Genomic DNA, 27,130 nt, shown 5'->3' on the forward strand with positions numbered 1-27,130 from the left:
GAAAAACAGGTAATTGAAATTGTGCTACATTTAAACTCCATGCCTGCGCAACAAAAACCTGATTTTAAAAGCCCCGTAAAGCAGAAAACTTTTCTGGTGCCTTACTGTCTGTCACTGTGCAGAAATAGGTTCACTACAGCAGCAAATTGCTGTGTTTTGTACATTGTTGTACAATGTAGGCATGTCATAAATGGCACGGCACACACGTTAAAAGCCTTCTAACGACGGAGGCTTTCAGTCCTCTTGACAGCATTCAAGGGAGAAAAAGAATTTCAGCGACTAGGAGCAACCTTCAATGTAGATTAATTTCAAACTGAGAGATTCATCCTATGTCCCCAACATCCCCGTGTGCTACCACATTAGAAACACGCAAACCCAACCTGCCGTACCTGAGGGTGAACTGATCCGCTGTGGAATTGTTGGCAATTGTCACATAAACATTCACAACCTCTCCTTGTTTGACAGGCTTCGAGGGCAACCAGACAACAATATTAGTATCCAGCCGTAGCTCCGTTAGCTGAGAAGCCTCCTGGCCTCGGTAGAGGCTGACAGATCCAATCCTCTGCAAGTGCGACACGGTTTCATCCATGCCATCTTTTCCTGGCCGGATAGCATTTCCTTTCCTTATATCCTCAGCAGTACACTCTCCCTTCTCATCTCCCGGTTGTATGGCATAGTAAAGCTCCACAGGGCTCCCTTCAGGTTGATCCACTTGTTTCTTACGGCCCGTGAGAACCGTGGGGGGGTTAAACCAGCTTGGCAGGAGCTCCAGCTCGGCCACGCACAAGCCCAGATCCCCTTTGAGGCGGCAGCTGCCTCTGACTTCCCGCGTCTCTCGGAAAGCGAACACCCGCAGGCAGGGCAGCCGTTCCGTGCTGCTATAGTCATCCCAGTCCCTGCCCACGATGTAGAACAGCACCTGGACTTTGGGCTTGCTTGGGTAAATTTTGTCGTTCATTATGTAAGCCTGAAGTTTCCAGTTATAAGGAAACTTGTTGGCAGATCCAAAGAAGTTGGAAGTTAACATTAGGTCCTGGGGCACGACTTGTTCAACGGAAAAAGGTCCATAGCTGGCATTTAACACAGGTGGTCTCTTGGCTTTATATGGGAAGAAGGATTCCACCCTGGACTGCAAACTGGAATTTCGCATAAAGTCCTGGTTAGCTTCTTTGAGAAAGAAAGATGTCTCGGCACTGAAGATCCGATAGCTCACAGGTAGGTATGTTGGTGATGAAGAAAATCTCTGATTATTGTCCAAGACCCCTCGAGACTCTGTCACTAACAAAAGAAAAGGTGGTGTAAGTTAGATCAAATCTGTTTATGGGTTCAAAGGGACATTTACGACAACTTTAGTGGAGATACTTGGTAAGTTAGGGAAGAGCATTACTTCATGCAAAAAATATTTACGGTGTAGCTACATGTTTAGATGTAGCTAATTCTTTTTTTGCGTTACATTCACAAAAGAAAAATAAAGCAGGCTTTAGTGCTACCTTGCATTTATCTACAATAAACATTTTGTCACACATGCACACATACATACGCAGGTGGCACACAAAGGGTTGTGTGCAGCACGATCACTTATTCATCCTCCCAGAGGGAATAAGAAGGAGATTCACACAGCAGAATAAATTCTTGCTCCAATAGCCATTTTACACAGCTGAACTGAACTGCAGCAGCGCTTCACTCATGCACAGCAAACACAAAGTACTCATTGAATAGTTTGACTTATCACCTGGTTGAGAAATAAATAGGTTACTTGTCATTCCTATGCAACGTCTTGCCCCCCTAACAAAACTTCAAGCAAACCTGCCTAAGTTCACACACACCAGTTCTCTTAGGGACTGGCCACAAATCCAAATCAAAACCTTCCAAAAGCAATTCCGTAAGTGAACAGGGTGTCTTTCGAAGCACCCATGTGCTCACCTTTCCCACTCTTTTCTGGGTCATACCACCCCCTTCTGAACTTTCTGCCCACTTCGAAACTCTCCTCCTGTCTTTCCACCCTCGTGCTCAGCGACCGCATGCGGACGGTGTTGGGCTCGCCAGCAGGGTCTGCTGACCCCAGGCCCCCAAGGACGGCTGATCACCAGCCCCGCAGGAACACCGGCCAGGACAAAGAGTTCTTGTTCTACCGCCAAAAGGCAGAAACTGCTTTTCTAAGAGCTGACACACAGACCATTTCCCTCTCTTCCTCTGTCAAGAAACCTGTGCTCATATTACTGTTTCTAGCACTATGGTCTACACCGCTAGAATTTTATACCAACACTACCTCAGCCTTCCAAGCTGTTTAAACACAGATGCACATCACAGGCTAGAAATATTTCAACAAGTGCACAGAAACTAGCAGATATTGGCCAACTTTAAGTTTCAGCTGAAATCAGATTCTTTTTGACCTAAATGTTGCCTGCCTATCGTAAAAATTAACAAAATATATTGTTGAAAGACAAGAACTATTACATAATTCGGGTAGACAGAGAACAGCTAAAATATATGTAGACTGCATAATACTATTCCCATCTCTTTCTAACTCATATCAAAGAGATTAACAGAAGGTAAATGAATGACAATGCATCCAGTGCTAGACTGCCTTTAATATTTTAAAACAGACCTTGCCCTCAGACATATGTTAGTTCCAATGTCCTTGGGGAATCCTGTCAGAGTCAGGATTTAAGGTTCTGTGTAAGATCACCTCTTCAAAGAAAGGCAACCATAAGGGCAATGCATAACATACAGATTCATCTGAAACTCAGGAACACCTGAAGGTCTCTAAGAAGCCCTACGGAGAGAGAATCTTCTACCAGCCTTCTCATAAAGGTCTGCAGAGCTTGAGGATTTTTGCAAGTAATGGATTCATTTGCTTTCTAGCACGGCTGGCTGCTAGCATGCTAATTATGCAGTCAAAATTAACTAAATGTTTTCAAGTAATAAATAATCAATATGTGGCACTACACCAAATCACTCCTGCTGACAGACAACTTCACTACAATCCTGTTGGGTGTGCACATAGTAAGTGTGCTGGGAAAATGAATTGCTTTGGAAAGGCACGTGTTGGGCAGTTAAAAACGAAAAAACCCCACAAATAATGGGGGGGGAGGGAAATCAAAGCTCTCAAAGGACAGCAGCCATAAATTTGAAATACAGAATTAACATGTGTTGACTCATGTTTAATTTATGCATCACCACTGGACAGTAGAATTAGTTCTCATAAATGAGCAAACTGCCGTGACTGGACAAAAAAAACCCAAAAAACCAACCAACAACACCCAATAAAAGGCAAAAAGAGAAAAAGAAAAAGGTAAGAGACCTGACAATGAAAACATCAGCACAAGACCTTTTCTGTCAAGTAGATCCACCTTTAAAATATAACATCAGTTTAACACCCTGTTACAATCCTGTAAGTCTCCAGTCCTTGGCATACATTTTAATTCTGCTGGAAGGGAGTCTACAAACACCAGCCATCCTGCACTGATTGATTTCCCCTTAGCTGAACCAAAATATTAGTCTGTTAAGGTTACATCCACTTGGGACCACGGACCTTTCCAGACAACAGCAAAGCCCACGTATTTCTTGTGGTCCAGGAGCAGAATAGGAACTTGGTTTACTGAAACGGTAGCAGTTTGGTCTCACTTTCCTCTGTAAATCCCCTCACCTGCCCTGGATGAGCCTTGCTGAGATTGGGTCACCTTCTTGCAGCCCTTTGTGAAGAGCAACCATTGGCATTGCCATGAGAGACGCCACCATTATTTTCAATACACCTGGTTTGCTACACAAGAAGTCAGCTTCTTACTGGTCAGTTTGGTTACTGAATTTGACTTGACAAGAGGATGCCTAATAAAGGAATTCTAATGATTTGTCTCAGGCTAAGAGCCTTGTAACATTATAGGGCAGCAAGCTCTAATTAAAGAAAGCACGTAAGCACTTCCTTGAATGTAAGCACTAATTGACTTAAGCACACAGGTATATTTTGCTGAAGTGTTTCTATCATTAGAGATACTCTAGATTTGGCACCATTTCTACTAAGCGAATACCTTTGGCTTCAACAGATCTACAAACAACAGAACTAAACTCAGCAAGCTGCAGAGACAAGTGAATCCCTCTGATTTCAAAAAGCTGTTGATCAGGGTCTATGCTTGAAACTTAACCGCTGTTTTTCTGCAATTCCCAGGACTTTTGCTGTAGCACATTATCCTCAGACAGACAGTGGTCCCATTTCTGCAGGCACTCTGTTTATCCCCGATCAATGACATGGATGAAGTATGTAGGACTTGCCCCAATATTAAGAAAAATAGCAAAAAGAGAAAGCTTTGATTTTTTTTTTTATTGCAGTCTAAAGATTTCCATGCACTTTTGTACCATACATAATGAAGTGCTATATTTCTGTAGTGATGGTTGTACTTCAAGCTATTTAAGCACTTTGAGTTTTTGTGCGTTTCATATCACTAGTTGTGTGATATGAACAGACTTCTCCATTTCTAAAGGTTCTTGTTAAAGCAAGCTGTAAATTTACATGTTTTATCCCTATGACAATACCAGTTGTGGGAACAATATTTTATTTTATTTTATGCTTCATCTAAGAGTCCTGATCCTTAAAAGATTCTTGTTGACCTTTCAATTGGGTTTGAATTAAGTGAAACTCCCATTTCACGTGGGCTTTTGCAAACTGAAATGGAAATCAAGAATACGGGCGAGGGTGAGAAAGGAAAAGCAGAAACACTGTTTGTGTACTGAAGACAAGCTGTGATTACAGCAAACCTGACCTACAAGTAGGCAGCAAGTGCTTTACCCTCCTACATTAGCAAACAAGTTATGGCTTGTCCAGAGATGAAGTCCAGCGTGGAAAAGATTAAGAACCATCAAACGAAGCTAGTATTAGTCAAGAACAAAAAAGTTAAGGCTTACAAGTCATTATTCCTCCTTTGTAACAGCCTGGTGACTTTTTAATCCTCCTTCTGGCATCAAACACTTCTGCAGCACTTCATCTGAACCCAAACAGGCATCTGGTAAGCACATCACTGGCTCCAGTGCGACAGGCCAGCTCAAATTCCTATAATCTAGCAAGTTCATTTTTGGAGCTGGATATGAAACAATGAATTCTGATCTGTATTATTATTTCTTGGATTCTAGTGGAAGAGGAATTTTCTTTGGGGGGATTTCACATGGAGCTGGAGCCCTGGGTGCTGTATTGACTGGAACAGTCATAAAAGCTTCGTATTATTTTTAAGCCATTCTTTTATGAAGTTGGTTTGAAACAGCTTTCTTTTGGACAAGGAATTAAGGGTTTAGATTGTAGGTGGGAAAGAAAGTATCTTCACTGCCTGGTGTCTGATGAGCCACTGAGCCTCCGAAGAACCCATGTGCCTGTCCCCCCGGCCAGAGAAAAGCAGGGAGAAGACGACATCTGCCTATGCAAAGGAAGAGTAATGAGAGAACCTTTCTCTGCACCTCGTATGGCCCTCACAAAAGGCACATTTCTAGTTCCACCTTCCAGGAAACAAACCAGGTGGCAGACAAATTTCTGTCCCTGTGTTCTCCTGTTACCCCAGCACACCAGTACAGCTGGAGCTTCCACCAAGAATTCTGGAACTTGTGAGGCAGGATCTCCTTCCTTTTTATAACAGCTTTACCCACTGCTTTGTTCCTCCATTCCTAAACATAGCTGCCACTGAATGCTGTACCATATTGATTTTTCTTTTGGCCCAAATTCCACACCATTAGCGTTCTACGTAGAAAAAAGAAAAACAAAATAAACCAACAACAACCCCCACACACACGAAAAACAAAACCACAAACAAAAAACCCCCCACCTAATATTATTTAAAGCAGCAGCACCACCCAAAATCCTGCAAATCCTGTCAATATTGTCCCCCCTCCTTCCAAGGCCTCCCATTCCATGGTGCCCCCACACCCGGAGAGGCTCAACTGTAGTGTAAGTGCGTTATACAAACCATCCTCTCACAAAACTCCCACCCCTGAATCTCTCCTGTGATTCCACATTCCACTAGAAGCCTGTCCTGCTCTTACACAGCAAATCACATAGGCCAGCTCAGGAAACACAGTAAAGAAAGAATAAAAGTAGAGAAGATACACTTAAATCTGCACAGATGTTTCCTTCACCACAAAAGGTCAACAGCTATGTTTTCTGCTTCTTTTTCCCTTAATTTTCCATACTGGGACCACATTCAGTGACTTCAGAGTGTACAAAATATTTGTAGCAAGTATTTCACTTAGAACTAGAGCTCAGCAAATCCTGCAAGATGTAAGCGCCAGTAAATTTAGACTTCAGAATGACCTTAGTTGTAGTCTCATCCCCTCCAAGTTCCCTTTTCTTAACATCTAGGAAAAGGAATTTTGCTGTTAGAAAGGCTGGGTGGAGCTTCAAACAATCTCAAATTCAGAATAAGGAACATTTTTAATGCTGAGGTTGGTTAACCACTGCAACAAACTATGGGAGGGAGCAATGGCTTGGCCGTGTCTTCACATCAAAACTGGATTCCTTCCTGAAAGGTACTTTCCACAAAGCAGATAAAAAGAAAGTTTCATACAGTGTATGATTAGATGACAGAGCTCATTGCCACAAAGGAAGGGACAGAGGACAAGAACCTACCCAGAATTAAATTGACAATTTGAATGTTTGGAAAGATATGCAGACCATCTAGAGTAATGTCTTTAACTACATGTAAAATTTGGGTTTAATATTTATCTATTAGAAACCAGGATTAGACCTCTGCATCATAAAGCATTATCCAACATCTGTCAGGTTGTTCCATTTTCCTCGGGATTACTGACACAATAGGCACATATGTATAAACCACAGTTTTGTGATGTACAGCCTTATCGTACATAGAAAACAGAATCTTTAAAGTTTAATTTGGAAACACAAAGAAAGCTTTCAGAAAACTGCACATTAAAAATGCATTTCCCATCTTTTAATGACAGCCTACGAGCTCCAGTTCTTGATGATCGCAGTGATATACATCCCACCCCTTGCAGAAATTCCAAAATACCCTTTCATCGCAAACCCATCTTCTCTATCACCCTCAATTCACATAACTGAGATGCGTTCGTCAAAGACCGACTGACATTCAGGACTGAAATCTATAAACTGTTTTCTCAGACTGGCTGATGACCTTAAAAGTCTGTAAGACAACAGTGTACATGCAAAGGTCAGCGAAGGTTTCCAAAATCACTTCCACTCACAGCGCTGACATTACCAAATGTCTGTACTGCCAAGGCCATCTGACATATTTAAGCTCATGTACTGTTTAGAATCAAAAGATAAATATCTGGAACTCGAGTTTCCACTAATGAAAGCTTTTGTTAAGAGATAAGGTTTGGAAAACTTTATACAGACACCATTCAAGTAGTCAGGCTTTCTTCCCCTTGCCAGAAGCTGCAAATGTCAGTGTCCTGTGAGCAACATACAGTAGGTAAAGTGTCATATGATGGCCTTTCGTTCCAATGCTGTTTGCCCCATTGTCCTAAACTCCATGGATTCTGCATTCACTCATTGTGTCAGCACTAAAAGTCCAAAGCAAATAACACTTAAGCTGATTTTGTCTGATAGCTGTGGAGAAGAGAAGGATTTCGAACACAGTTTATTCCCAGCTCCATTGAAAACATATGGTAGCCACAGGAAACCTCTGAAACCCAGTTTCTCTAGCAATGAAATGAGAGAAGCTGCCACGAAGTTTGATTGACTTGTGATTAAAAAGCAGATTGAGCTCATCAGACAAGAGACTGGGTAAAAACACTGCTTTTTAAAAATTTTTTTTTTTTTTTTAAAAGCAGGCAAAAATAACCCAGTGGAAGTCATAAAGCAGGGAATATGTAGACTATATGGTCAGGATTTTCTAACATAACCAGTAACTTTTCAGAGATCTGGACTGTGGATCTCCCATTGCAGACACTATGCCAAAAAGGGGTACTATTATGGGAAAGACAGGCCTCTGCAGAGGATGTCTTGAATTTAGACATACAAGATGGCTTACAAAAATCCTCATAAAATTTAAAGCCTTGGCCAGAATGTCACAATCATCAGTTAGATTTATTATTATTTTTCTGTTTACTGAAGTGTTGTAAAAATGGGAACATGTAAGATGCAAGTTACAAACATGAAACAAACAGTTCTGGCCTTGGCAACGTATCAGTTCCTTGCTCTGTGTCTTTTTCTCTAGTTTTTAACAGAGATGTGTGTTCCTCTGCTGGTTAAGTCTTTGTTAGATGCTGATAGGCACTCGCTCCTCTGTTTAGACATTAAATTGCTTTACACGAGCTCCTTGTTTAAGAAGAGATTAGGGTCCTAGAGCCTGAAAGGTGCAATTTGCTCGGCACTTTCCGCTGCCACAAAACTCAACAAGGACCAAGAGCACAAAGCTCAGTGTGAGCCGTGCTCAGATCCGTGCAGGATGGAGCTTTCGCACACGCAGGTGTAGCAAGAGGACACAGAGGCCTCAATAAATGAACTGCAATGCTCTTCCCCTTGCCATCCAGTAAGAAAAAGGGAGAATAATTTTTCTTGTAAATAGGTACATTTTGAGAGCTAGTCAAAAATAAAGCCAACCAGCAACACAACCAACAGGATTTTGTATTGCATTAGTGCCAAAAAGCCCACGCTGAGATTCCGTCTCCACTATGCTCTGCATTACACAAATGTAAGGGATGTTACTTAAAGGACTAGGCACAACCTGGCAGTGATAATTCCAAGACTGTAAACAAAAGCAGCATTTGTTACCATCAGATCTGGACTCGGCTTTCCTGGGGCTAATACTATACTTTTAGCATATATCTTGATGCTTTCATAACTTGCATCTCACATTTCAGGACCTGTATCCTCAGGGTCCTGGACTCTGCCATGAAATAAAGCCCTTCCAGACCTATCATCCCACCTCGGCAGTTCAATACGCAACAGAAGAAAATTTTTCTGACCATCTAGATAGGGAACTGAGGCAGTGTAACTAAATTGGCTTTGCCAGGGATTTCTATCAAAGCACGGAAGTCAGACACCTTTACGCTCATGTGGTATCATTGCCCACAAATCAAATCCTTCCATTTCCAAACTTCATTTACACATAGATTGATAAGAAACATGTCAGAAGCTGCACAATTTGTTTAGAGGTTGGGCAATTTAAAAAAAAAAAGTGAAGAGTGAAGACAGACCATTATCCTTCTTCACTCCTCGTCCATGGAGGAATTCAGAACAGGAACAGATGTAATGCATGCACATTTTTAATACTTGCATGTATAAAATACTTGCATGCGTGCATGCTGTGACTTACAACATGCCAGAATATCCCACTGTCCTGGCTACAGCCCTGCTAATCATCTCAATTTCAAAAATGCAATGAGGATTTATGAGGAGGTTAATTGAGAAATGAGGCCGAGGGGGTGGGGGACAGCCTTGCTCACTCGGGAAATGAACTCAGCATCACCTTTAACCTCCAAGTAATTTTTTGTCACAGAGCACCAAGCAGCTCATCATACCAGAACAGCAGCAGCAGCACAGAAACCAAGGGGAAATCTATCTGGCAAAACACCTTCCTTCCCAAGGATTAATTAAAAGGGATGGTTAGAGCACTGGTGTTATTGTGGCCATAGCATCTCTAAGGGTTGTTTTTAAGGGGCTGTCTCCTAAAAGGTGACCCAGCTGCTGTCACTAACAGAGCAAAGGCCAGGAGATACTGGGGTGAGCAGCTGCCCCTCCCCAAACCTCAAACTGTTGTTTCTCCCAAATATCCAGTCCTGACTCAAAAGCTTTGTGGCAGCATCCCAGCTCTCCCCAGCAGCCACTGGGTGGTTTCTCTGGCAAATACTGGTACTGAAGGGTAGAAGCAGGAGGGAATAGGCTCCCTAAGCCTCAGTCCCCATACCGGCTCAAGTCGAGCCATTCTTTAATCTCTCCTCTCCAGTTTACCTGCAACAGAGAAGCAAGTGGGTGAAGAAATTACAGGAAGAACAAAGCACTACAGTGGTTCTGGCGTCAGTACAGGGTATGGGAAAGTCAAAACTACAAGAGGAAGAATAAGGTCCAGAAGAAGGAATCCTCCAGAGTGACACAAGCAGTCCTGACAGAATTCAAAATCATGGTGAGGAAATGCAGAAAAATAATCACGTACACATGCTTTTAATTCTGGTTTTATTGTTTAAGGTGGAGAGAGTGATTTAGAAGTCCCTCTCTAAAGTCCCTTTTATTTGCTACAATTGTTTTGCTATGATCTGCTGAGAAAAGGTCAAACCAAAAGACATCATCGGTACCACACATGAGGAAAGTGTCTGGGATAAGGCATCTGGCAATTCCAGTTCTGAAATTAGGATGCAAAAGCCAATGAGACCAAGTTCTTCCTTTCAAGACAACGTTTGTACCAAAGGAATAAATTCAAAAACCAAAACCAAGGCATGCCTAAGATGAAGATACCTCGTAAGAACCCAGATCCAGTGTACAAAGCAGAGCAACAGTCTGGTAAGTCTTCAAGGAGGGATGGAGTGTATTAACGAACGAGGCAAAGTTGACCCGCACACCTCTGAAGGTACAATAGGGTCAGTGTATTTTCTGGGGCTGGCAGAAAACAGAATCCTCTTCTAAGAATCTTACCATACTGTTGCTTCTCAAGCATCCTTGAAGTCACTGGCAAAGACAAATGATGATGATGGATGCGAGTTTATTAAGCTGAGTGCCACAAAATTGTGCAGAGCAAGTGACTCTCATACTGTATTTAAGAGGCTGAATGTGTCACGCTCCTAAAGTGCTGTTGCTCAAGAACTGCAAGACCTCCCTGCAAATCAATGAAATAGAGCCTTGCTATATATTTTGCAAGTGCTATTTTTGTCCTTTCCTAATATAACTTCTGAACATCTCTCCTTCTCCCATGTCCCTGCCACAGATCCCTAATTCACACAGCTAAAGCCACAGAGTGCCTCCTACAATTTTTAACAGGTGCGGTCCTTAAAGAAAAAATTCATTTTTCCCTTTCTTTGAAAATCATCTTCATTCAGCCTTGCTCCCCAGGGAAATCAATGAGTGCTGACTGAATATGTTTACGTAAGATCTCCTCAGGATTTATACTGTCAAGCATTAGGAGTGTTTTAACCTGCCCTCTAAGGGCCAGCAAAGCCGGTGTGGGTGGCCAAAACGTCTCAATACAACAAACGCCGTCCACTCGCTGCTGGCAGCATTGGCTGCACTAACTGTTGACTTTGCAGCAGGAAACCACATCAGCTCTGGCGACACAGGAACTAGAAGCAAAATAAAGCTACTGATTTAATCAGAAGCCTTCTGATAAACTGTAAATCCAGCTCTTGAACTAACCCTCAGACTGACTGGTCATATCACGTCTGAGCAAGGAAAAAGCCAAATACCTTCTCCCTGTTGTAATTTCAGTGAAGCCAGATGTGTTACATCACAAAAGACTGTGGTCTAGCACGGCTATTCGATCAAGACAACATGATCTCGGCAACGATTAAAGATGCCTGTGGCTTCTGGACATGCAGGAACAAAAAAAACCCTTCTGTTGGAAGAGGGGTGAAATAAAATTCACTGCCGTCTCCATTAGTTAACAAAAACAATAGACTCAGATTAATTAAAAAGGAAACTATTATGAGTTTTGCTACGTGCTAGTCAAATACTGACCAGTTTACAACGCCTACCCGGCAGTTCCTTTTGCCTCCATGTTTCCCCAGGTAAAGCCAGCCAGAGCGGTATGAGAGTCATTATGTCACGCAAATTCAAGAACCAAAACTTTAACAGGAATCATTTTTGCTTTCAATAAAGAAATATAAAGCCAAAGCCACCCTGAAATGCCAGAGTACTGTATTAACACTCTTGTCAGCTGTAGGGCTTTTGGATTGCTATATTTTTTTGTCTTTTATAAGTCTATTTAAACCTGTCTGCATCTCAGTTTGCTAGAGCTGTTTAGCCACGTATGAGCTCCATTCATGGCCAGCTGTAATAAATGCCACATGCTGTAACCCAAGCAGGCAGTTGTGCTAGTTTGCTGGAGATCCTCATTCAAAAAAAAAAAAGAAAAAGAAAAAGAAAAAGAAAACAAGAGTAGGTTTAGAGATGCTGAAATACTGAGCTGCTTACTGGGAAAAGTAATGCATGGTACTGTTCTCCATGGAAAGACAAGGCTCAGGGGGTATGAGGAAGCCTGTTTACACCAGGCTCCTCTTGAGCTAACAGCTTTTTTGTGATGTTTTACTTCAGAGGCAATATCACGCATTTGATTTAAAAGGCAGATATAAGCATCATATACCCTTGATATAGAGTAGACTACATAAAACTCCTGCCCTGTGGGCTGCACGGTAAAGAACAGAACGAGTCTCTTCTCGGTATAAATTTAAAGGAAGGACCTACAATATGGAGAAATCTTCAAAGGCTAGTCAGGTTTCCAGTCCAACAACCCCGCCAAGTGCTCCTTTAATCCTTTATTTACCAGTAAATCTGCCGCTCCGTTCGGCAGGCTTTCGCTGGTATTGGGTTTCAGCCTGAAACCTGAAAGCTGTGAGCATGTGCTGTGGAGCCCTAATGAGAAACTCAAGCTATTAATGGGCAGACCTTCTCCGCAGGACCAGGTCTTGGCAACATGAGTCAGTTCCTGAACTTTCACCTCCCACTTGGCAGCGTACCAGACTAACTCCACATCTCTCAGCTGGCTTACATTATCAGCTCATTATTAACATACATCAGGGCCAGATCTCTTTTACATGCACCCAGCAAACAGGAAACTACACAAGGGGAGGGCTCCTCATTTTTGTCTGGCTCTGGATCTCATAAAAATGACTAATTAGAACCAGCTAGAGTGGAGGCGCTGCACAGATTTGCTCACATGTTCTCTGCCTGCGCACCTTAGTCCTGACTTGGGATAAACACCATGAACGGCTACAGGAATCCATGGCTGTCTGCAATATTTGGGCATCCCTTCCTTCTGCCACAGTGTCTTACAGTTCTCATCACCAAGAATTTAGATGAGGCAGAGGCATCCTATTCTCTTTAATTTGTATTAAAGGAATCACTAGGCAGACAGAAGAAATAACTTGTCTAACATCAAGCAAAGTCTACAGCAAAAATGCCGGGTTCCCTGAAATCGGTTCCTCGGCAGGGACTCCCCCCTGCAGTAAGAACTGTGGGAGCTCTTTGCAGCCAATTTCAAAAGAGAACGGTGTATATTTTATATCTACACGCGTGCATTGATTCAGAGACACGGACTCAGAGTTTCACTTCAAAGCAGCCCGCAAACCACTCAACGTACACGGCGCACTTCGGGAAAGCATTATAGTGAATCTCTCATGACGACAGTTGTCTCTCCTCAAGCATGGAAGATGATTCTCTTGCACAATACACGCTATCCTTAATGACATGCTACTATTTGTCATGAGGTGCCCCACTTTTTTTCCCCCCCCTTATACAATTAGTGTTCTTTATTTTCATTCTCTAGCTCCTCCCTCCTTACCAGTCATCCTTATGCTCAGATTTGGCAAAAATAAAAGAATCTCTCTCTCCTAGGTACCTGGTTCAAATCTGGTCCAGCCAGGCTGCAACTGAAACTGGAATCAACCTGATAACTGTTTCCATACCATCGGAGCAGAGACACCAGCACACAATCAGCGCCCACGTTACAAAATCTAAGTGGAGACACTCGGGAGCAAGAAAGGTCAGAAAAGTCTCCTCAGGTCAGGTGGGGGAGAACATTAGTAATGTGAATTGAACTAATGCTGTTGCACAGTATTCTCCACCTGTACTCATCTTAGATTAAGGTACATATCCTCTTAATGCCGAGAACTCACACCTGTTTTGAAACAAACTTTCAAGAAAAATAGCCTTAATGTGAATCAATATAAAATCTGGCAAAATCTAAGAGCCTACACAAGCCCATAATTTTCTTCAGCTGCTCAAAAGGTAGCAATTTATATTCCTTTTTTAAAAAAAAAAAATTAGTTGTGGTTAGTATTATTTTTCAGAGCTGATCTCATTTCATAACTTGCCTCCTATTCAGACTGAATTTATGCACAGATGTTCAGAGCCAAAAGTCTGTTCTCATTTAATCCACAGCAGAACAGGTAACGAGTAAATATATTCCACGCAGGTTCTTGTCTTGCTGCCGCAGCCTCCCATAGCACAGCAGTCGGCACGACGGACGCACCAGCTGCCAAATGATCTGCTGTTTCCAAGAGGTTTTTGTCAGCTCTGCTCCCCTGAAAGTCTCCACACTGATAACTAGAGAAGAACTAACACAAAATATTCTTATAGAACCAAGGTCTTTCAAATGCAAAAGAGCTGGAAGTAGATTTCAACGATTTAAAATGAACCATCTTTTCCAAAAGTACAGCTCAGAAACCTGCAGTGATCAAAAGCCAACTCTCCGTGGAAGCAATGGTCATCAGAAAAAGAGAATGTTTCAGATCAACCGGTCAAGAATAAACCATACAACTCTTCACTGTAATTACACTGATGGTAAACTCCAAATTCAGATGATGGTTTTGTCATCCACGATAACATTAAGGTAACCCCACAAAAGAGGCACCACATCTGCAGTTCTCCTAGAGCTGCTGGATTACTTTAGACCATTCGTTTCTAGGTAGATAAAAGCCCCAAGTAAAATATGTAAGAGTTCTTTCTCAGAAAGAAAAGCCAGAGGCCTTAAACAGCGCTCAAAAATGGTTTGGGACCTTTGAAAGGGCGATTATGTAATGGAAAGTGGTATTATTAAAACTATAAACCTGAACAATATTACGGTCCATCAACACATTACGGTCAACTCAAAGATAAAAATGTATATTTAAACATATTTTCATAAAACTTTAAGCCTCTTTATTTTGTCTTAAGTACCTGCAGAGGCAACCTGATTTCAGGGATGCCAAGATCCCTCTGTCTCAGCAAAATTAGCCCCATTAACAAACAAATCAGCCTAGTGCCTAAATATGGATTTAGCAATTTTACTTTGGGTTACTCAATTAGAAGAGCACTGGCTCTTTTCCTTTCCTAAATGCTTTCAAATTAATGAAAAAATCCAGATAGCAATGGCTGAACAAAGATTGGTACTTGATGGAATTTGCATGTAAATTTGCTGAAATTCAATTTTAACTGGAAGTAAACTTAAGAAAAAATGTTTACTGCTCAGCATTTCAAAACACCACACCAGCCCTTATCTTACACTTAAAGGTTTCAGAGGCACTGATGCTACTTTTCATTAGTGTATACAGTATTTTCAGTTTGAAAGCTATAAACGCTGCTTTTTGCTAAGTAAGCTACTAGATATCATTATTAAAACTATCTGCCCTAACACCAAAGCCAAATACAGCAAGTGAGGTGCTGACTCACGGCTGTCCCGCTACTGTTATCTCCTCGGTCCGTCTCAGACCTTCGTATCGCACATTTGGTTCCGACACGCAATGGCAAACGGCTGGTTTTGCGGCCAGGAATCTGTCCTGGCCACCGACCAGAGGAGCCCTGGGAGCCGCTCCATCGGCAGCTCCCCTGCGACACCACGGCTGCCTTTCCAGGAGCCCACACAGCAGAACGAGCTGGTCCACCTCCACACCACACACATCTTTCATTAATCAATTTCTTTCCTACACAATATTCTTTTTAATGGTTGAAAACCTAAGGAATAAGCTGTATGTAAGTCTTAAATACATTAATGTTATTCGATAAGTCTATACTAACTAGTTAAGTATGCTACTGATTTCCAAAAGATTAATGGCAATTGTCTGAGCAAACTTAAAATACTTAGACAATCTGGAGCTGTAATTTCTGAAAATTTCTACCAGCCTCGACCATGCACAGCATAGGTAACTCATCTTCCTCAGTCGTTCCATCCCTCTGGAATGCAGAAAGAAACCTGGTTCCTGAGAATGCTGCATTTGGAATAACAGGAATAAGCCTACTGAGCGTTTTCTGGCAATATCTTTATTCCCTAGTTGAAGTTACAGGATCAGCTCTTAGCTGTCACATAAACCAGGACCTGCATCTGATGTGGACTAGGAACATTTCTTAAGATCGGACAGTTTTAGCTTCATTTCCTTTAAGAAAAACGACTCCCAATTTTCCTTCAAGCTTATATACTCAGATTAGCTTATGCAGCAACAAGCCATAACTGCAACAGATTTATGAAATATTAGTAGCACTATTAATGTAAATTAATAGTTTTCTGATAGCATTTTTAAAGTTATTAATGCAACAGCATAAATCAGCCCCCTTGATGGAATATTAGTAGTATATGTCGGCAGAAATCCATTTCATGCTGTAGTCAAGCAGGGAACTTGTTGGGCGTACTTAATTCCTGCAACTGGCAAGTAACAGCATGAACAACTTCGTCCTGTTAAATATCCTTCTGCTCTGTGTTTTCCACTCATTTCATTTTAGTCTCAATACCATCACCAACTCAAAGAGCTTCTTCTGAACCGTAACAAACCTCACAACAAAAAAACCTCAGGAACTAAAGTTAAATACTCCTTTGTTTGTTTTTAAAACTTCTGCAGTTCTCATTAGAAATGCTGATAATTGAAACAACTATTTTAAGATGAGTATGGTCTAATGGTCAGAGCAATAAACCGTAAATTGGCACACCTAGATTTGTTCCTCTTTCTCTAGATCATTCACTAAAATACTACATACTGGTTGTTTTCAGTCTCCTTTAAGCAGTAACCACTTGCAGCCAGGATCATATTCTCCCTACAAAGCAAGGTGAGACCCTTACCATGAATGACATGCAGCAATAACAAAATTCCTGCTAACATGAGATAAAATCCATTCTAGCCGAAGGTCCAGTGATGCTTTCAGCATGCTGCAGGAAAGAGACCCGAGACACGCATACAGCACTGCGAGATTTTTCACTCCTTCCGAATCCAAAACAAAAAAAATGCTGTCTCAGCAGGAAGTCATCAGATCTAAACATCTCACCCAGTTAATCTCTCTTTCTAAATCCCCTTAAATCCCACATTTTACACACAAATCCTTATTCCCACCTCCCAGAATTCCCTTGTCTCTGTTATGAAAGCATCCTGAAACACTTGGGGGAGCAAAGCAAAACAGTTGATCAAAATCATGATTAAAGCAGCATGTTTCCATGGAGGGTTTAGATCTGTCTAGGTTTTTGTAACTACAGACATGAGAGAGATTACTGGGTGTGTCAGACCTTACCAGATGGGACATTCACTAGCAAAGGAAAAGAGATCAAGAATCAGAAAAAGACAATTGCTTCAGGAAAAATGAAACTTGCAGCATGTCTCTTTTTCAGTGACTGACTCATTGTCAGGATGGACACAGCAATTGCACAAGACTTCAGACACCAGGAAGAAAAATACTGTTTTGAGCAGTTTTTCTATTCTGTAAATGACAATTATATTCATATATGTTCATATCAAAAGCAATATCTATTTTACATGTATGACAAGAAAACACCTAGATAGCCCTATACCACAGAAAAGTTAACAGCCAGATTTAAAATTGAAATCCTATCCCAACTATTTACAGAATTTCCCTGTTTCTTCCTTCAAAGACATCTGAGATCACAACTGCTCTAGTTCTTGCCCCCACCAGTAACTTTGCTAAATTCTGTCTTCTGGGTATGTAATCACTGCACATCAATGTGCCAGTGAAACAGAAGGCTGTTCTGGTGTTGAAGTCCCTCGTTACCCAGATAACTGCTTTCTCTGTTGGCTTGCTAGTTGCTAGGAATCTGTGGGTTCAGTGGTAATCGCGGTGGTTAAGACTTCAGTGCTATTGAAAATGAACCAAAGTCTCTGACGTGCAGCAGGAGGTGCAGACTGGCCCAGTATAGTCACTGTTCTTCCTCACAGTTCCCTCCCATCATTAAAGCTGTTTGGGTTTCTTCTTTTTTTAAATGGCAAAGTGTTTGCCTTGCTTAGGAGACCTGAAAGAAATAAATATCCTGAGAGTAGAAAGGCAGACCTTTGAACTCAAGGATGATATAAGGATTAGAAATAAAAGAGCGTAAAACATTTTTTTTGCTTATTTTTGGTTACTTGTATTCAAATAGAAAAACTAGTCTCCCTACAGATCTCTAATCGTCAGACAACAATGTATTTGCAGAGTGTTCACAATGGCATTTTGCCTTCCCCGCTCCTTTTTTAATAAAATAATTCCTAGTATCATTTAGGAACCTCTTGATCTGCTCTAGAAAACCAAAAGAAAGTATTAGAATCCACTGAGAACTCCAAACCACTTGAATAAACATAGTAAGACAGGTACTACCCACATAAAAATGAAATTATAGTATCTGATATGGTTGTGCACATGCTGTAGAACATAATACTGAAAACAAATTCAAAGTTACATAAAACCTAAACCAAAAGAATGATAAGGAAGAAAAGTTACAAGACTCATAAATTAGGAAGTGCAAGAGTTTGGTCTATGTGCAATCTTAATTTCCATCTGTTACGTATACATAATTCTAGATTATATGACTACCCAGCATTTTCACAGTACTCATGTTCATTGCATAAAATGGCATTAAAATAAACCTTCCCACCACTGCTCAAGTCCTTCCTCTTCAGAGCACAAAGGCTTTGAAGACTCTCAATGAAAAGATATTAATGAAATGTTATCAAACAAAACAGTTTTCCCCTAATTTCTTCCTCAAACTGAATAGTATTTTCACTTTTCAAAATGTAAAAATTCAGCCAGACAACTGGTCAGAAAACTCCAGTTCCAATCCTGAGGTTCTTGGCCAACAGAAAAGGCCCAATAAGGACCAACAGGCAGCCTCAACTCTAGATGGCGTTGCCAGCTCCTCTTAGAATTCATTAGCTTGCTCCAAGGTATCCAACTCATTATCATTTAGGCTGATATAGTCTTACTGCAGTCAAAAAGATTTTTACTGAATTGATCGGCAAATTAGAGAAGTCTTTGTTTAGTAATTCTAAAAAAAAAGTATGTACTCATTTTTGTTGCGAATTACTATTATATTTATTAGCTATTAGAAGCTATTTACGTATTTCTGCAGAGAATAGCCAGGCCAGTAGGCACAAACTGGGAATGAATGTCACTCGTACCACATTGAGTAGGTTCAGCCCAAACAGCATCGTTTCACCTCCCCGATCATTTGATTTCCTCCCAAAGCAAGATGAGGTTCCCAACATCACTCTCCAGTCCCCACTTCAACAAGTGGCAGCATCTTTCCAGCCTCCCCATGAGCCCGCTGACCACTGGAATTGCTGATTGCTCAACAAGGAAGTTTTACAGCAGGAAGATGGGTAGAAAAGGGGAAAAGCTAATTGCAGTTTCAGTATCTAAAACTGGTTAGTGTTTATAGCACTCGCATCTCCTAGTCAAGTCAGATGGGCATACAATGTCAGGGTGCCCTTCAGACATACACTTTCAAAAGTGGCTATGAGAACGAAAATGGAAATATTTGTTCCGTTTGGCCATGACGTTCACCATTTTTAATTTATTACTGTTCTACTTTATTGTTGAGAATCAATTCAGTAACAGCAATAGCTCACAGAACCAGCCAGAACTGATAGACACACCTTGCTCATGTTTCCAGGGCAGGTGCCAGGAGAGGTCTGGCTGCCTTAGCATCTCACAAAAGACGTCTCTCCAACTCTCAGAAAAACAAAAAAGATAATCCACGCACAAGTAATACCTGGCTGTTCAGGTGAGTATCACCAAGATCCGATGACCTTTTCTTTCTGTCTGGAGGGGAGTTTTGTAATTCTGCCCACTGCGCAACGGTGCCTTTGATACTCCGTTAAAATGCTGCTGAAGTCTGCTTCTGTGACAACTCTTCATTTCAAATCATTGTTTATGAAATTTAATAGCAACAGTTCATTGCTGGGTGATGGTGTCTGTGACACAGAACACTTACAGTGAAGTGTGAGTGGCATCTTAGTATTGCTCCTGTACTAAATACGATCACATCCCTGGCTAATTCAAGTGCAGATGAGCTGTCAGTAGGTCTCTATGAGCTGATTGCCCTTCTCAGGGACCAAAATTGAAGTTACAACACATCTAGGGTACAATCTTATAGGCATTAACTTGCAGTACTATACTTGGAGTCTAGTAGCAGTCAGCACCCAGATGCAGTAATTCTGAAACTCAAACTACAAGGTTCTAGAAATTTGGTCGTTTATTTCCATATTTACTTTTGAAAATCTGGCCTCTGGGGTTTCAGCAAAATTCAGTCAGTGGTGTAAACTCCCCATGTTGCAGTTGGAAGCTGCTGTCAATGGTTTTTCCACACACTGAACAAGCAACTGACATGCAAGCAGTCCCCTCACTATCAATAAAGAGTCTGAATTACAAACAGAATTTTTAACCTATTTCCAACCTCACTTGATTTTGCACTATCGCTATTAATTTACCAGTTTAGACAAAGTTCAAGACTACTGTAAATTCTTTGCTCAGACCTAAAATCCAAGTCTGAAACTTTTTTTTTCTGGAACAGCTTGGTTACTTAAGTCTTTGTTAAAAAAAATAGTATCTTTTGTTTTAATCTAGACGAAAAGCATAAAACCATCTACATGAGAAAAAAATTACGTGGGAAAAAATAAATCCCTCTAGTACCAATAATCAGATCCCAATCAGCAAAGTATAAAGAACTGGCTGCAACAAACTGTAGAATGGTCGGGTTGTTATGCAGACTCGAGAGCTCATTTCAAACGAGTGCCCAACTCTTCCCAGCTCTCCCTCCCCTAGATTTTTTGGCTTGCTCCTTTCTGAAAGTATGAGTCCTCTCGCAAATTATACCCATGAGGAAAAAAAAAAATAAAATAAAAATCAGTAAGTCACTGCTGCAATTGTTCAGAGTCAAGGCAAATAGAGGAATTCCAAAGAAGTGATAGGCATGAAGATAGTTAACTGCTGAGCGAGCTTAATATTTATGGTAGTTTCTCAATTTTAAGCTACTTTCAACAAAAACAAAACAAACTCACACAACACACCAAACTTTTTTTCCTGAATTAAGTACATTTTCCTTTGATTTGTGTGCTTACAGATATACCCAGCCAGGGAGAACCACACTGATGCCCCCACGCTGCTGCTGCCCACTGTTCGCCTTTGTAAGCTGCGTTGAATGTCACCTATCGCTGCCACTTTCAGTGGAAGTTTAATACATCCACCCTCTGCTAAATCCACTTGGCTGGATTCATTCATTTACTTTTAGTTTTGCCTTTAAGCATCTCTCTCTAGATGTCTGAAAAGAAAGAGATAAAGCAATTACTTGATTTCATCCTTAGGATTTTAGCTCCCAGCCTCGGCATGGTGCCTCTTTAGTGCTTGATTAGTGTCTAAATTCTCCACAGATTAAAGAGGGTTGTCTTCTTTCTCAGTGCATTATACACATGGAAGAGAAAAGAAAAATTAAAGGGGTCCAAACTACAGCGGGTGTAAATCAGCTCGGTTTCTTTCCACTCTGGAGAGGCTGTGCCAATTTACACATGGTAAAAACCCGAGAATATTTTTCAAGCAGATATATACATTTAAGTGTGCTATAAAACGTTAGCTATGATTTTTGAGTCCGAATTAATTCCATAATAAATAGCCTCTTTTAAAGACATAAATATGCTCTCATCAAGTCAGCTTCTAGAATAAACTCCGCAGGATGTTTTGAATCTGTGCCCCAGAGATCATTGACTATAAATCGGAAGAGAAATGGTTTGCTCAATACATGAAGTAGGGCTAAGCACAGAAAAATAATTAGAGAAAGCTACTGTTGTAGTTCTCTGGTTTATTTCTGTCTGAAAGTCCTTGAATAATGATCCAAAACACACCCCTAGTGATTACTGTTTCCCAGTGATTAATCAGCTGCAAAGTCATCATCTTTCTTCTTCTTCAGCATCTTCCCGAGAACAGAGAATGGAGCCGTGCATTGGTTTTTTTGAAATGAAGCATTTTGTTCAGCTGCTCTCCATGAATCCCACGTGGGAGCCCACACATTTCAGACTTGAGCCCCTTTCTGCTCCAAAATCCTTAATCCACGAATTACGTGTACCAATGGGGATTAGAAGGAATTTGCGCTGCTTCCCGCGGTCGCTTCAGTGTCTGTATTTTTATGACAGCTTTCAGAAGCACTCCTTTTCTGCTCTGTAAAATGCACGCAACAAATGCAACAAAACTTGAGTTCCTAACCAAACTGCAGTCTCACAAGAGCCAGAGCTGACCCTTGCAGCCACGGCAGATCTCTCACCATCAGACTGCGACGTACACGTCTTCTGGGGATTACTGAGGTCCCCAAACCTCCAGGGCCCAACTGGCCTGGTTCAAAGGATTGCCTCATTTACACCAGCTATTTAACTCAAAGATAACAGTAATAAGTTCAGATGTTCTTCCTTTTCCACGACACAAACACACATCGGCCCGTACCTACGAGGCCTTTGCTCTTGCCAGCAAGAGAATTCTCACTGGCAGAGGCCTTGTAGCGTTTTCTGAGCGGCTTTTAAAATTAAGAGACCATAGATTCAGACTCTAAAATCCTTATCTGCAGTACACTCTGAGATAATGTGCATACCTATCAGAGCTCAGCGCTGCTTGATACCAGAGGGACGGGCACACCATAGAAACAGGGAACCGAACGTCGCCCTAAAACCACACCTCTGACAAAAACACTCAAAACCCTCAAAACATTGGCATTTAGCACATTTAGTACTCTGCCCGCTTGTAAGTCATACGTTAGACATAACGAGCACAAAGTTAATACCAAAAAGCAAGAAATCCAGACCTGAACCTTGTGAGGAAAAATATAGGATGTAGCTTTCAAGAATGAGAGTTTAAGAGAAGTCTGTGAACCATTTCTAGTCCAGAGTGCAATGTTACCTGATGTTTGCTACTTCTAACAATAACGGCTGCACTTAACATGTTCCAGCTGGCAATCAGTAGTAGGATGATGTTCAAAAACTCAGCCTTCGACTGCCCTGGTTAAACAGACTTCAGATTTTTTTCCTACATTTGCAAACCACCTTTACAGAGCACTATTTGGTACTGTAACCAGTCCATCCTTTTGGCCAGTCCCAGCTGGGACCAGAATTACATGGCCACAGGATAACTCCTCCCTCCTGTCTGGAAACGTAATCTACAGATTTAAAAAAAAAAAATAGAGAGAAACAAGGTTTTTAAAATGTATTCAGAATAACCAGAGTTCTAGTTCAGCAGCTCTGTCATTAGAGTGTATTATTTCATGGAGCAGGGGGGCAGAAATCATTTACTTTCTAACACCCATGTTAACTACCTTCAAGTATTCAGAGATGTTACATATTGTAACTTGAAAAGCACATTTCAGCTTGCTACTCACGTCCCTGAAACTCTGATAAAAAATTGCAAAACAAGAGTCTTCTGGTCAGCTGTTGACAGGGTTTTGTTTTATTTAAAGACAGACACATAAAAATCAGTGAACCTCTGTGCGTCGCTCCCTTCCTAACACAACTTGACCAGAGAATTCAAAGGGGTCAGACCACACAAATACATGAATCACGTTTGATCCTGGTTCATATAAGTCAACGGAGTCGTACCACAGATGGCCTTTAAATCTGCTTTGACCTGCAGGACTGATCAAATATACTGGTTAAAGTACACCGAGTATTTTTTTGCCACTGTCACCATAATATTTTAACCTTGAACATGCTTAATTTCGAAGCACCTCTGGGAGTATATTAACCTTTCTTATATCGGGTGAACACAGACATGATTTGCCCGAGACTACACAGCTTGTGATGTCAGAACAAGGGAATTACCTACATCTTCTAGTTTTACATTTACAAATGTAATACCAGCAGAGGTAGGCAAGATGAAGTTTTTCTTACTCATAGTAGTAAACCCTTACTCAAAAAAAAGGGCTCTCTAGCATCATATCTGAAGATCACAATCATGAGCCTACGGCCAGGCTCAACAGCACAGAATTTATGTTCTTAACACATGAGCCTATAGGTACTTATTATAGTTTTTATTTAATATAATCTTAGGAAAGACTGCTCTGAACTCTGTAATTAGAATCTCAGATTTAATTTTTACTCATTTTAGGACAAAGTAAACACAAGTAGCATTAATGAGGTAAAAGTGGTATTCTGCATCATGAAAGTCAGCCAAAATGAGAGCTAACCTAAAAAAATTGAATTGAATATTCAAGAAATTGAATATCATTTAAATTCAAAGCCACAAACTCAGATCAGATGCTTTTATACCTTAAGGGTAATCCAAGCTGGAAATTCATGACAAAACTTGAAACCAGAGAAAGTCCTATGTGCTGTTGCCAACACGGTCAAGAGAAGAAAAAGCCACAGAAACTATTGTGCATTTTAAACAGAAAGAATACTGTGGTTCTAGAACTGTATCAGCACCCATCCTTTCAGAAAGGAAAGGCCATGTGAAAGCTGCTAAATAGAGGAGAATAAAAAGTGAGGGGATGGGGGAAATTAAGAAATCTGATGAAAGAAAATAAATCCAATTACGGAACAAAACTGCTTTGGTGTCCCCCCGCCCAGCTTTCGGCATAAGGCCAGGTCCGCCAGCTCTCAGAAGGACCTAGGTGGTTATTTCTGCTTGTCCCCTTGGAAAATTCCACCCCATCTTCTCTACGGGTTCATCTATTCAGGCTCTAAAGGAATTACACCAAAGATTTTGTTTTCTTTAGTTTTTTTACTGCAGAGAGTACATATATTCTTTAACTGCCCCTCACCTCATTTTCTATTTCACTAAAAGCAGGGTGGAAAAAGAAGCACTCGGTTTACTTTTTCCTCTTTTAAATCCACATCTTTCCTCCCTGCGCTCAGCAATGGGAAACAGATTCAGACAGCTTTAAAACACTATCTCAGCAACAAAGCATGCAATGTGCTCCATCTCATCTCCCCACTCCAACTGAGTTTACAGCAGTGGGTGGTTTTCAAACCTAACATTTGATCAAAATGAAAAACCGGGCATTCCTTTCACCCTATGACAGGCAAGCTGATATAAATCACAGCCTTCCCAGCAAGGGTTCTTCCACAGACAATGAGTTGTGGCAGTGTCTCAAAGCTCAGCCCTGGCCATTGTAAGAGAAAGTTTCAGGTTTTTAAAGCAGGCCTGGGCTTTTTACAACAGCACTAAAACCAAAAAAGGGAGACAATTTATGGTATGGTTGTTTGAGGGGTGAAGAAGGTGTTTCCCCTTCGGAAATTGTATTTTCAGTGCATTGCTCTGGGTAGGTTTGTGCCAGTTTCTGCTTTTATTATTTGTACTTCAAATCGGGGCAGCCTCGCAGCATTCTACACGCACACATCCACAAACTTACAGGCAAAGTTCATGCATTGCTCCTCCGTTGTTTCATCAGTAAAAAGAATTGCTTCATCAGTTACCGCGTCTGAAAAAGCTCTCAGATCTGCCCGCTCAAGGGCAGGGCTGTACGGCAGACACCCTCCGGTTCTGCTTTAGTGATGCGGACAGCGTAGGTAAGTGTTAACTATTAAATTTTTGTGTGTGTGTGTGTGCACACAACACTACAACATCTGATCAAAGCCAAGCTGATACCATACACAGTACCTCGCTCTCCTTTTCTAACCCAGTAACCTATCAGAAATGCCCTCCGGTCTCAACAATTTTAAGCCTTGACTTCAAAAGATCAGCTTATCCTTCGGGGCTAAGCTGACTGGCAGGTGGGGGTCAGGAAGAAATCCAGCCCCTTCCCTCCAGCCCCGTGCAGAGTTGCACAATTGGCCAGGCACGTTAGGGGGTTTCTTCTGCATTCCTTGGAGGCTTTTGAAAAAGCCCACCTCCGGAGCTCAGCCATCGTATTTGATGGACCACTCGTCTGCTCCTCTATCCCGGCTTTGTGTCACAATAGCTAAGTTTACAGAAGGCTGTACCACAAAGAGGCAAGAAGTCGGTGCTATTGTAGAAGCAAGCTATTATATTTTGCGAGGAAGCTGCAGCAGTCCTGCTGCCCTTAGAGACCTACGTACCTGCCAGAGGTGGAGGATGTAAGTGGGGTTTAAGCAGCACGGTATGTATCAGCTGGTTCCACTTAAACAGATGCTTTCTCAAACCCTTAGGGAATCCAGCAAGTATTTGAAAGGATGCCTATCCTAAAAATCTATTGTGCTGCAGAACAGTAAGCATTAATAGCAATAAGATTACAAAGAACATAATGAATGCAGATTAAAAGAGGAACAAAGAAAAGGCAGCTTAAGAGCATGCACTAAGGAAAGAGGAGGAAAAAAAATGCAGCACACAGAGAATAGGCAGAAAAGATGAGGCACAAGTGATCTCAGTGCAAAGAGGTTTTAGAGCCATCCACTGAGGTGCACATGGAGAGGCACTCAAAGATTTCCCCCTTGGGGTATGTGTATCTGTGATCAAAAGGTCAAGAACTACCGCAACAGACGCTACGGTACAACCGGCTGTCATGCTCACCCCCAGAACGAGAGTCATGAGCTTTATACTCTACAGCTTTGTAATGCAGATGACATGAAAAATAACACTGACCAGGTATGCTTAAAAAAAAAAATATGCAAAAATACCCTCCAGCAAGAGGCTCTAATTGTAGTTTTTGCCAAAAGGAGAAATATTGGGACAGGGCAAGAATCTCATGGAGCTGGAGACTGCCGAGCACCGAGCTGTTCATCCACACTGCGTTTCCAACTGTTCCTTACTAGCAATGATCTTTTTCTTCCCACAGGGTTATCAGTTAACTTGAAGTACTTTGCTGAATAACCAGGGTTGTGTTTCAGCAACACAGGAGTTGTTTCCAGCAGCTGAGAACCCACCCTGCTCCACTTTACCAGGTTTGCCACATCACTAGTATTCGAGTAACACATTCTCATACAAATAATTTGCAGGGAAAAATATAAAAGATGACATAATAGATATACACCTCAAATTCACTTTTCCCCACAAAGTGGATGCTGAATTTATCTTCATAAATCTTGGGACTCAAGTAAGGCAAATGAGGCTAATAATTACCTAATGAATGTAGAGTGGTGTTTCTCTGAAAGACTAAAATCCACTGTACAGAAATGTACAGCCATGTTTTCTGACACAAAATACAGGAATCTAGAGGAAAACCAAGGAAGATATTTGCTCAAAAAACAGATTATAGGGCAGCAATTCAAAGTTATAGAGAAACCATATTGTCTGTCTCTGGAAAGAGAGGCACACAAAGCTGCCTCTAAAAGCTTTTTCCTGTTTTCGGTCATAAATTTGGATTTTGGA

General features: G+C 41.3%; 1 protein-coding gene across 1 annotated transcript in view; it reads right to left on the reverse strand.

Moving 5' to 3' along the window:
* The window catches only part of TMEM132C (transmembrane protein 132C), a 177,895-nt gene that overhangs the window by 123,608 nt on the left and 27,157 nt on the right, over positions 1 to 27,130 (reverse strand). Inside the window, exon 2 of the mRNA XM_065646400.1 lies at positions 390 to 1,278. Within this exon, the coding sequence (XP_065502472.1) occupies positions 390 to 1,278 (889 nt within the window). The remainder of the gene's footprint in view (positions 1 to 389; positions 1,279 to 27,130) is intronic.

Source organism: Caloenas nicobarica, chromosome 16 (assembly GCF_036013445.1).
Source record: "Caloenas nicobarica isolate bCalNic1 chromosome 16, bCalNic1.hap1, whole genome shotgun sequence".
NCBI lineage: Eukaryota > Metazoa > Chordata > Aves > Columbiformes > Columbidae > Caloenas > Caloenas nicobarica.